Raw genomic sequence first — 11,625 nt, forward strand, 5'->3', positions numbered from 1 at the left:
CAGAACAAAAGTTTTTAATTTTGAGGCAGTCCTGTTTATTCATTTTTCCTTTTATGTATAGTGTTTTGGTCAACTCTATAAACTCTTTGTTTACCCCAGAATCCAAAGGCCTTCTCCTGTGTTTTATAAATCTATCATGATACTGTAACCTGAAAACTAGATACATAGCAGCTACTGTAATAAATGTGTTAATATCTTCCATGATTTTAATTAAACGCAGCACATGGCCCCAGGCTCCTACTTTGAAGTAGCACACAAGCTGCTCTATGAATATTGTAGGAAAACAATAAATGATTTTTTAATTGGAGCTTTTGTCCTAGTTCTTTCTATCTGGTGTTAACCAAGATAAGCAAGAATGACAGTTCTAATAAGACAAATATTTGTCAGTGAGTGCAGAAGTTGTAATTCAGTGGAGGGCTGAATCGATGTGGAGAAAAAGCTTGTTTGATCATGTACACACATTTGCTTCTCTGTTTTCCCTATTTATTTCCAGTTTGCAGATCTGGCCATGCACTTCCCTCTAATTGGATGACAATAATAGCTGTCCCCTCCTACAGTGATGAACACCAGAAAACTACTTATCCTTTCTGAGTTCTGTCTCCTCTGCTTTACATTTCCCAGAGAATTCTGCTAACAGTTGGAGGATCCCTCCTTTCCTTTAATTTCAATATATGTTATGTGGAAAAATAATATAGAAGTTTATTTTTTAAGAGAAAATGCAGTTGTTTTTCTCCCAGCAAGAGGTAGGATACAGAAGAAACTGAGTTTGGGCTGCACTACCCAGAGAGTTCAGCAAAAGTGAGAAGATTCAGACTGAAATGAGCAAACAGTGATTTTTGTCTCCTGTCCTGTGACTACGGTCGTTGTCCATGATACTCATGCTTTGGCTGGAGCAGAGTGCGTAAGGATCTAAGCTCTTGCAGTAAAGAATCATTTTGTTTGGTATATGTGAGTTGAAAAAGGTTTGGCTGAAGAGTAAAATCTGAACAAAAATTCATGTGGACTCAACTAATTTGGTTGATATGATGAGATCTAAAACCAATATAATAGTTGATATTTCAACTGATGGTAAACTGATATTTAAATCATTATTATCAATCATTGCCCACTCATTTATCCAGTAGAACGAACACTACTTTCTTGGGTTTGCTGTTTATGTAGTTACTTGGAAAATGAGGAAAACTGGGAAGAGCATTTTAAATGTTCCTAAATGGAAAAGCAACTCTATAGTTAATGCTTTCATGCATAATCATTAAGTTCTTGGAAGACTAAATCCAATTCTGGAAAATAAACCTGTCCTTACTTTTTTGTATTTCATCTCCCAAAGAGAACTTAACACCTGTCTTATCCTAGTATTCCAGCAGCTGCCATCTCGGTTCTTACACATAGGTCTCAGATAAGAAGCAAAGTCGTACTTTAGGATAGTTTGTAAGGGAAAAAGAAAACTATAATATAATTTAAAATATGTGGTTTTAATGCATTACTTTATTTCACTCATTTCTTGCGCTACAGATATTTGGGCCAGTGCAGCAGATCATGAAGTTTAAATCTGTGGACGAAGTGACCAGAAGAGCAAACAACTCGCTCTATGGCTTATCGGCAGGAGTCTTCACCAAAGACCTGGACAAAGCCGTGACGGTCTCCTCCGCTCTGCAGGCCGGGACGGTGTGGTGAGTCAGTGCACGTGCTGCCTTCCAATGTTGACTACATTAGCAGGTTACTTTGAACCTTTCAGATTTTGATTTTTTCACTGGGGGTCACATGGCCAGCTGGAAAAACCATTGCTAACAAACAAACAAAACCCTGATGCACTGGAAGAATTTTAGAAGGGTATTTTCCCAGCCTTCTGAAATTGATTGCCCAAAATATTCTATTGATACATGGGTAATACAATATAAATTTTACTAAGTAATTTCTAGGCACGTGGTACTATGTTAAACACAAAGGAGATAAAAGTTATATTTTAATCAAGTTAATTAGATAATAAGACAGTACTTGTTTGGTGCCCCTGTGTATGCAAATATTTAATTCTTACACTGGCTTCTTACTCAGGGATTTTTAGAGATGTTTGAAGATCTTAATCTGGAAGAACACATTCAGTTTGAAGAATCATATCCCTCTCGTTTTTGACCTGGTTTATATCTCTGATTTTTAAACTTGAATATAGGGGATATAAATGCTGAGGCTGTGCCTCTCAAACTCTTTTATCCCCTTCCCAGTCCCCAGTCCCCATTCCCCAGTCCCTGGACTGCTTTGTTGGTATTTTTTTCTTGTCAAACCTCACTTCATGCCCTCAGTTCTGGCAACAGCCCACTATTATTTTCCTTCCCGACAATATCACATCCATTCCAATTAAAATTTTTGTTGGATGTTGAAGACACAGACAAGCAATCCCTACCCCTCTTGATGGCTCCCGGATGTTGTCCCTGCTCAAAGGGAGAGTCTTCATTTAGTTAGCATGCACTCTACACCAGGCATGGCACTGGGTTCTTTGTGTTCATTATCTTTTTTACCTTACAGCTTCTTAACTATGTCATACTTATCAATGAAAAAAGCAAAAGCTTAGTGATATTGAGTAATTGATCAGGATCACACAATGAATGAGAGCTGAGATTCAGACCAACTGCAGACTCTAAGGCAGTGATTCGCAACCCTGGCTACACATGAGTAGTCTGCGTAGCTTTAAACATATGTAGACTGATTTGAGGTGGGGGAGTGTGTACATTAAACCTACCAATTGCATCGGTCTCCCTGATCGAGTCCGGGCATAGCTCTTCTATTCAAAGAGTATTTTTCAAAGCTTTCACATGATTCTCATATGTAACTAGGACTGAGAACCACTGCTCAAAAGCCTGATTTTTCCTATAATGGGGTGTTTTCTTTTAGTAACTCTTAATAAAATTGAATTTTTCTTGAATAATCAGTATAGCTAGTGATTAATGTAGAATTATTCTATGGTCTAATTATTAATAAAACTCATTACTCTTGTATGTGTGTGTATTATTTCCATTTACCAAAGACTTACTATGTATCAAGCACTGTATGAAGCATGATTCTATACATCATCTTACACCTTGTATCAACCCTATTAAATGTCATCATGCCCATTTTACAGAGAAGGAAACATATGCTTAGAGAAGCTGGGTAACTTTCCCAAGATCATCTAGGTTCTCAGGGGCAGAGCCAGGGTTTGTGGGCACAGCACCTTCCTTTGAAACAAGACAGGATCTTAAACAGAGAATCTGTTGGCAAGGCTGATCATTTTAGTTTTCTCTAACTGAGCATTTCTCAGTTCCCTGTTTACTTACACTAACACAGTTTCCTTTCCAGTATAGAGTCAAAAGGGCAAACTCATTTACTGTGCTTTTTAAAAAAGCACGTTTCACTTTTTTTGAGTTTGTAACAGCAGAATGTTATTTGCCTGTCTGATTAGGAAGCTTGTTATGACATCATCCAGGCATGGGAATCCCCAGTCAGAAATTTCTCTACTCTTAAAACAGAGCTGACCATACTTTCATTCCTGTATCTTAAGATATAATAATGTCTACTGTATATCTTAAAATATAAGAATGTTCTGGCATTGTCCCAAACATAGTCACTGCTTGATGTTTTCCAGACAACTATTGAATCCCAGAGTTTTTGGTATTTTACCCATAATTCCAAAATAATGATTTGATTTTGCAGTTCAAAGAGCAATGAAGTAAAGTATCTTTTGAGAGTGTAAGTTTATTTAAGGAACCATCCTCCAGGAAGACAGATTGGATGGGAAGAACTCTGTGGTCCAATGAAAATAATGGAACTCTGGGAATTGGAATAATAAATGCTTGTAATTGAGAAAATGTCTGTATATTATCTCAGGATCAAATTAATAACCAAACGTTTCCAAGCATAATACAATTTATCTAGAAGTAACACTATTGGTCCCCTATTATAATGGCGTGAAAGAAGGGAAACTTTTTTAAAAGAATAATGTTGCTTCTTTAAATCATATTTTTTTTCTCTTATGTATAATGAGAATCATGTAGATAATTAGATTTTGCTGTTCACTTTGGCCGCCAGGGAACTTAAGTCTAAACAAATGGCTCGTGTCCTGCATCACTGCAATCTAACTTTCTCCCTTGTCTTGATCTTTTACCGTAATTCTTTCTTTAGTTCTAATCACTCATGTTTTTGTAATTATATTTGTTCAGAAATGTGGCAAAGAGTAAACAAATTAATAATGAACTTCAACTCCTGCCAAGGCCTCAGTTGAAGCAGTTATTGAATCAATTAATTTTAAAAAGTGAACTGAATAATATGATACATATTATCGTTGTGAAAGAAAATTGATTCTAGCCTGTCAAGTACACAACTCTCAAGAGAGTTACAAAACTTACTGTAATTCTCTAGCAAGCCACATCCCTTTTCCTATGGCTATTCTATGTTTTATAATTCAAACTGCAACTTCTCAGGGACATAACGTCTTATCAAAATGGCAATGCACACAGAGTGGCACCTTCCTATTTGTTTGGAGGCGGTATACACACACCTGTACTTCCGCAACCTAATGTACAGTGCTACTTTTTATCACAATGACTACGTTCTATTGAAATTGATGGAGTTCTTAAAGAGTTCTCTGAATTTTCTAAAGCTCCATATTTAAGAGTTATTTCATAAGTTAAATACGATCTATAATATTTTTTTCTTCCCAGGGTGAATTGCTACAGTGTGGTGTCTGCCCAGTGTCCCTTTGGCGGATACAAGATGTCTGGAAATGGACGAGAACTGTAAGAAAATTTTCTGTTAAGATACTTACCTCGATAAAAATGATTGTCATTCCCAGGGAATTATTCCATAGTTGCTACTCGAATTAAAACTTGCCTCTGTTCTTTCCTAGAGACTCACACTGCCAAATAACTTCTTTAAATGCTGGGTTTACCCCCTAAGCATAAAACTGTAGTGGCAGAAGGGAGATATAACTTAATAAACTCCCACTATTCCTAAGAGGCCATACTAAGCACTTTGCATTGGTCATTGAAAACATTCCCAGAAAGAAGCTAGAAACTACAAATTAGTGGTTGTAAGAAATGTGCAAATATAAGGACACTATGATGATTTGAATATGATGCCTCTTAAGTAAATAGATTAGGTGTCTTTATCTAAAAATTTTTTTCAGTTAACAAAAATGGCTGTCATTTGTTGAACTATTGTTGATATAGACCCCCAACGTTTAAATTACCTGAATGAGTTATTCTTGGTACTAAAATCTAAACTGAAAAGGAAATTTGACTAAAGAAAACATGTTTTATAGTCATGATTAAATTAAGAATATATACAAAAATGCCTTTATGAGCCTCTAGTTGCGTTTAAACCAGGGCATACAGACTTTTTAAATGTGCACGTGCATATGTGCACAGGGAAAGTAATGGCGTTATGTTTGCTTAATTTTGCTGAACAATTTTAACCACTTAATTTCTTAAATTTTTCTTATATTTAGCAATAATTTTAAATATATAATCTTTATTAAATTTTGTCCCATTACCATTTAGTCCCCTTATGCCTCTTTCCCCCCAGCAGTCACGTCCCTGTTGTCCATGTCCATGAGTCCTTTTTCTTTTAGCAGTAAATTTTAAAAGTCATAAAGGAAACAAGTGCATTATATACAAATCCTATGGAACCAAACATAGTAAAGCTGCCCATTTTATAAACAGCAAAAGTAAGTCTCAGTTGCTAAAGGTCAGGAATGCATGTACTTTGTCATTTAAATAAATCAGCAAAATTACAATGAAATAATTATCTTTGGAGAGCCAGTGTAAAAAGGAAATAATAAAATGACCCATCCTCTTTCTCAACATATATTCATTAAGTACTTATATAAGCCAAGGAGCCCCAGAACATGGTACCATGTGCCATCTCTCATATAACTGTGGTGGCAGGAGGAATGTGTAAAAAGATAGAAGGTGCAAAATAACCTACACACACTATGAAATAAATTGTACTAGACTGGGAGCCTGTACCTCACCGAGGTGGGGAAGCAGTTAAAGTGCAGCCACAGTATTAAACAACAGAAAATCGGGGCCCCACCAGAGTATAACATTTATGGCATCTAATTCGCAATTTTAATCTGTCCATCAAGGATGGCATTTGTCGTGGGGATAGCGTGGAAGAAGAAAGTAGAAGGTCTATGAGTTCCTTGCCATGTTTATGATTCCATGGTTGTAACTCCGGTGTAAATTCAGTGAATAAAAGCTTAATGGCAGTGGATAGAATAAGAAAAGACCTTACAGAAAAGATAGGACTCAATATAGGGCATGAAAGAAGGGTAGGAATTTAGTGAGTGGAAAAAAGGTAGTTCTGAACAGAATGTTACCTGTGGCATGGTGAAGGGCTAGTGAATTTGGTTGGCTGGCAGGGATTTACGCAGGTGGGAAATGTAAATCCAGAGTTAAATATGATACAGATTAAGAAGTTCTGAATCCAAGAAAATTGGGTTACATGTTATTAGTGGAGCAGTGAAAATCCATGGATATCTTTAAAATGTTGTTGAGGAGGTAGTGAGTGGCAAAAGATCAACCCATAAAAAGTGCATGGCATAGTAAAGAAAACATAATTAAAGATAACCAACTTGTATTTAAATCCCGACTGCACCATTTGCTAACCATGCGGCCCGGTTCAAGTTTGTACAACTTTTGAGCCTTTATTTCCTCCTGTTTAAGGTGGAGATGTTAACATTCCTTTTAAGATGGGTATGAGAATAAAACGGCATACTACATGTTTATTCTATAGTATTGTAACTGTAACAAAGTGGGGACTCAATAATAGATTCTTCCCTTCCTAGTTCTTTTTCTTTATAATATACATTATTAGAGAGTCCCTTGGAAAACTAATTACTTTGTACAAAAAGTTAAAACAAAGGTTAGATAATTCTGAAGGACAGTAAGTTCATGCTGGCCCAGCTATCTAACACATTCCCCTAAGAATGTTGAAAATAAAATAATCAAAAGGAATGAAACAACTAAACTAGACCGAACATGTCAATTTTGTTTAATATCACTTGGTCAAACTTTAAGGTTGAGACATTAAGGAAATCAAAAAGGAGAGGGATGAAAACAGGAATCAACCCTGAATAATTTTCTAAAAATCTGTAATGTGTGCATAGATAATTTTCCTCTTTAAAATACAAAGGAAAAATTTATATGGTAATTTTTTTAATTTCAAAAATGCTAGCTGAGGGTGCTACTGTTTATGTCCACCTGAAATCAAAGTTGACAAACTTAATAAACAAGTCGTTTTCTACAAGATGTCCAAAGAGAATTATTGAAGTGATAACCTCAAACAACTCCCAAGAGTTCAATTATAATCTATCCTCAATGGCAGAAAGGTAGAATCCATCAGTGGGGAACAGAGCCCTCAAAGACCCCAATATAGGGTATGTGGATGTACTGTGGTGGTCACGCCGAGTGTCTGATCCTGCACTTGCCTCTCTGGTGCTGCCGGCACTGGAATCAGTTAAACGGCAGAAATTCCTCCCTTTGTGTAATTGCACTGATTTTTACTTAGGTTAACAGAACTGACACTTCACTAGGATGCCATTTCAAACTTTACTGGCCCTCGGCATGCCACAACGTATTTCTTTCCTCCTGTGTTTTTTGGAAAAGAGGAGCAGGAAAATGTTGTCAGTTCAGCCAACATTTCCTCTGTGCCTCCTTAATTAATATCAGGCTAATTTCTGAGTCCGGAGTGAAAAACAGACACGACTTGTTAGGACAATATAGAGCTTGGGTGAGAGGCTTGGAAATGCAGTCTGAGGCCTCTCTCCAGACCTCCTGAAGCAGAACCAGCATTTCAGTCAGTTCCCAGGTTATTGGTGTAGTGAAGATTTTAGGAGCACAGAACTAGTCCCCCACAGACAAGGAAGGCAAAAGAAGTGTCCAGAGCTGTTGCTGTGTTATGTGATGCACATGACATATGCACAGATACAGTAAAGAGGGGGACCTACTTCAACCTGAGTGTGAGATGACATCACTCACTGAGGTCCCGAGTCTCCAGGGTGCTGTAACCCAAAATGCGGTGGGGCGCTTATTGGCAATAATCATGGATTAATTTCTCTAACTTTGTGAGATAAAAATACTAAAATGTTATCCTTTAATGGGTTTCAGACAACTGAGGCTAAACCCTTTCATTACTTTGAAGAACATGCTCATTGAAGCTTCTAGAAGGCATTTGCAGGAGCTTAATGGCCCAAGAAAAGAATCAGTGTAGGAGGATTAGGTTACCCAGAAGAAAAAGATGTCTTCTACATACCTGCCCACATCACCAGAAGGGAGGGGCAGAAAGGATCAAGATCTTTTTCCTCTGTAAGCTTATATGTGCATTAGTGTTAGGATTTTAAGAGTTCTCCTAGGTACAGGTAATTTAATCCTCTCATCAAAACACCACAGAGAGTAACTTAGCCTAATCTTTTTAGTTATCTCTTTAACAAAGGAAAATCATAGTCAATCTTCAAAACTGATAGGAGGTCTTCATAAACCTGATAGGATAAACAAGATAGAATACCAGAGTTCCAATTGATTGACTCAGGTTAATTTCCGATCATTTGGGTTTGATTCAAGAGTTATATAAGCAAAGAAATGGCAGGGCTCTGAATGGGAAAACCCACAACCACAAAAAGGCCAAGAGGCCTGTACTTAGGCCAATGAAACCTCTCCCTTTCTTAAAAACAAAATAAACAAATGAAAAAAGGAAGAAAAACTTCTAACGATAGGTCAGATTTTTTTTAATTTTGCCAAGAATCAAAAGACATTGTTAAAACTACAGATAGAAAATAATTTGTTTCAAGATCTCTCTGTTAGAACCTGTTAGAATAAAAGTGGAAGCCTGGTCCTATTTAGCCCCTTCGTCACTTCTGGGCCAATCACGTGTGGTAAATAACTAAGCTAAGTTACACTTGACTTTATTAGTTTTTCTGTGCTACTCAAATGATTATATAGGTTGAAGCAAAAGTCGGTTTATAGGTGTGAGTACATGAAACACAGAGTTTATTCTTCTTATTATTTACTAATTACTGTATTATTTCCATAAAACATCTGTAAATCTACTTTTGCCCCACCCTGTATATTAATATTTCTCCTCTTGTACTATGTCTGTCTTATGTATTTTAACCTAAACTAGAATTTTTGTGTGTATGGTAAGCTCTTTTATAGTCAAATAGAACAATGTCAAAAATGGACAATTTCTGTGAAAATCAACTGAGTGTACATGATTATTTAAAATGCAAAAAAAAAAAAATTGTTCGAAATTTTCCCCACAAGGAGGTTTATGTAAGACCACATATCTTATGGTTGGCTAGCTGCTTTTGAAAAGCTTCCGTACACAGAAAATATCTTCCTTGTTCCTAGCCAGATAAGCAAGAACAAACAGGCACCAAATCATGGACTATGGTACATTTTGTACTGCTGTGCTAAACTCTGTGGGTTTCTTTGGTTTCCCCACTCTCTCTAGGGGAGAATACGGTTTCCATGAGTATACAGAGGTTAAGACAGTCACGATGAAAATTTCTCAGAAGAACTCATAAAGAAACTACAAGGAGAGAGAGAAGAATACCCAATGGTTAAGCATCTCATGCAGTTGCTAATGTATTATGGTGGGCTTTAAATACAAAATTGTTGTTTTCTTGATTTTTAAAAACATAAGCTAATCACATTAGCACTAATACTACACATAGAATACTTGACGTGTAGCTTCTACTGAATCATTTACCTTCTGATGTGTGACCTCCAAGTCCTATCTGTAATAAAAAGGATGGATTTAGATACAAGATATCTCTAGCTCCACAGTAGTCATGCACTTTTCTTTGTAGCTACTTGTCCAGGATAATCATTGTATAGAAGAGGACCAGTTGTCACTTAGCTTCTTTCCATTAACATACCTGTTAACTGCAGAGTAGATGTGCTCTGTTCCCAGTAGCTGTGAAGTCCTTAGAGTTTGCTGAAATGTTTCCTAAAATGTCTTGTCTTCTTGTCAAATGAAGTAATCCCTGAAATACTTAGCTGTAATCTAATCATAAAGCTTAATAAAAACAACCTTGCATGAGTCTTTGTTAAGTTTGAATTTTTTAAGTATAATAGAAGTCTTGGTTATGGTAAATTATTCTCCCAGTCGCTGAAAAACAGTGTTACCTTGAGCATAAAGATGCATTTAGAAATTAAAATCTAATCTACTTATTCTCAGATGGATAAAGAAACATATTTCATTTTCTAGAGGAATTCTTAAAATTGATAGCAAACATTTGAGCTAGATGGTTTCAGTCCTTCAACAAGCATTTATTGAGTTCCTACAAAGTTATGGGATTAAAACTCATAGAACACTATATTAAATGTTATAGAACACAGGTGAATAGTGGACAATCCATTATTTCCAGGTTCTTTAATTTAGTGGAGAACAAAGATACCATCAGCAAGGAAGGGAAGAGAAGAGAAGGAAGAAGGAAGGAAGGAAGGAAGGAAGGAAGGAAGGAAGGAAGGAAGGAAGGAAGGAAGGAAGGAAAGAAGGAAGGAAGGAAGGAAGGGAGGGAGGGAGGGAGGAAAGGAAGTAAAGGAAAGAAAAAAGAGGAAGGAGAGGGAAAAAAGAATGGGGCTTATATTGGAAATGAGAATTTTGAGAACCATAAGAGTGCAGTAATGTGCCAAAGGGATAGTGATGACCTTTAACTGAGGAAATTGAGAGGGCTCATGGAGGAAATTCGACTGGATATGAACCTTAATTGATGATTCATTTGTAGTTAAAAAGGAGGGTGTTGTTCCACAGGATATGTTCCATTTGGAAAATTTTTGAAAAATTCTTTATACGTATGTAATATTTTTCCCTCTTAGAGTTTCAAATTGAACATTAGCACATTCTAGCTTCTGAGAAGCCCTACAAAACTAATAGGGTTTCTTTTTCCAAATTTATTTATCAGTGAACTTGCCTTCTCCCTAACCCCACTTAACACCAATTAACACTAAGAAACACATGTTGGAAGATGCTGTTCTACGCAATAAGGTACCATTGAGTGTTCTGAGGAAATATCTGGGGATCAAGGGAAAGCAGCCAAAACAATGTCCTCTGTGTAAAACTAACTGAACCCTACTTACATCTTTATGCCCTCATACAAAGAGCTTCTGCCTGTGCTCCCATGCAGGAAACAAAATGAGCAAATAATTTGTTGTGTATTGCTGTGCACTTTCTAAAATATTTTTAGCTCAACAGCTTAAAACTTAAACCTAGTCATCTCCAGGGTAACCTTTTTTTTCAGTTTCAGATATTATACAAATTATGAAGTTTACCATTTTAACATTAACAGAAACTTTAGTGCCATTATTAGGGCATTGTGATCGCTGCTGCGGAGGAGTGCAACAATGTGTGAATGAATGAAGTTCGGTAGCTCCTTAGCCCTGAAATAATTCCAACTCCAATTACAAGGGTTTCTCAAAACTGTGTGGACCTACAAGATTTGCAATTTGAATTATCTTGTAAGTTTCAGGGCATAATTACCATTTTGAAAACCGGAGGAATCACAGTCTAACAAGAGACCTGAAAGATCTTCGGACATCAACAGGGGAAAATATCCAAATACAGAGGAGGGTTGTGTTCTCTGAAAGCCAGACA

At 36.6% G+C, this 11,625-nt stretch overlaps 1 protein-coding gene across 1 annotated transcript in view; it reads left to right on the plus strand.

Moving 5' to 3' along the window:
- Positions 1-10,071, plus strand: part of ALDH1A1 (aldehyde dehydrogenase 1 family member A1) — a 53,185-nt gene extending 43,114 nt beyond the window's left edge. Inside the window, exons 11-13 of the mRNA XM_024555501.3 lie at positions 1,513-1,670; positions 4,692-4,766; positions 9,481-10,071. Coding sequence (XP_024411269.2) covers positions 1,513-1,670; positions 4,692-4,766; positions 9,481-9,553 — 306 coding nt within the window. The 3' untranslated portion in view covers positions 9,554-10,071. The remainder of the gene's footprint in view (positions 1-1,512; positions 1,671-4,691; positions 4,767-9,480) is intronic.
- The last annotated feature ends 1,554 nt before the right edge of the window (positions 10,072-11,625 follow it).

Source organism: Desmodus rotundus, chromosome 1 (genome assembly GCF_022682495.2).
Source record: "Desmodus rotundus isolate HL8 chromosome 1, HLdesRot8A.1, whole genome shotgun sequence".
NCBI classification, from domain to species: Eukaryota; Metazoa; Chordata; class Mammalia; order Chiroptera; family Phyllostomidae; genus Desmodus; species Desmodus rotundus.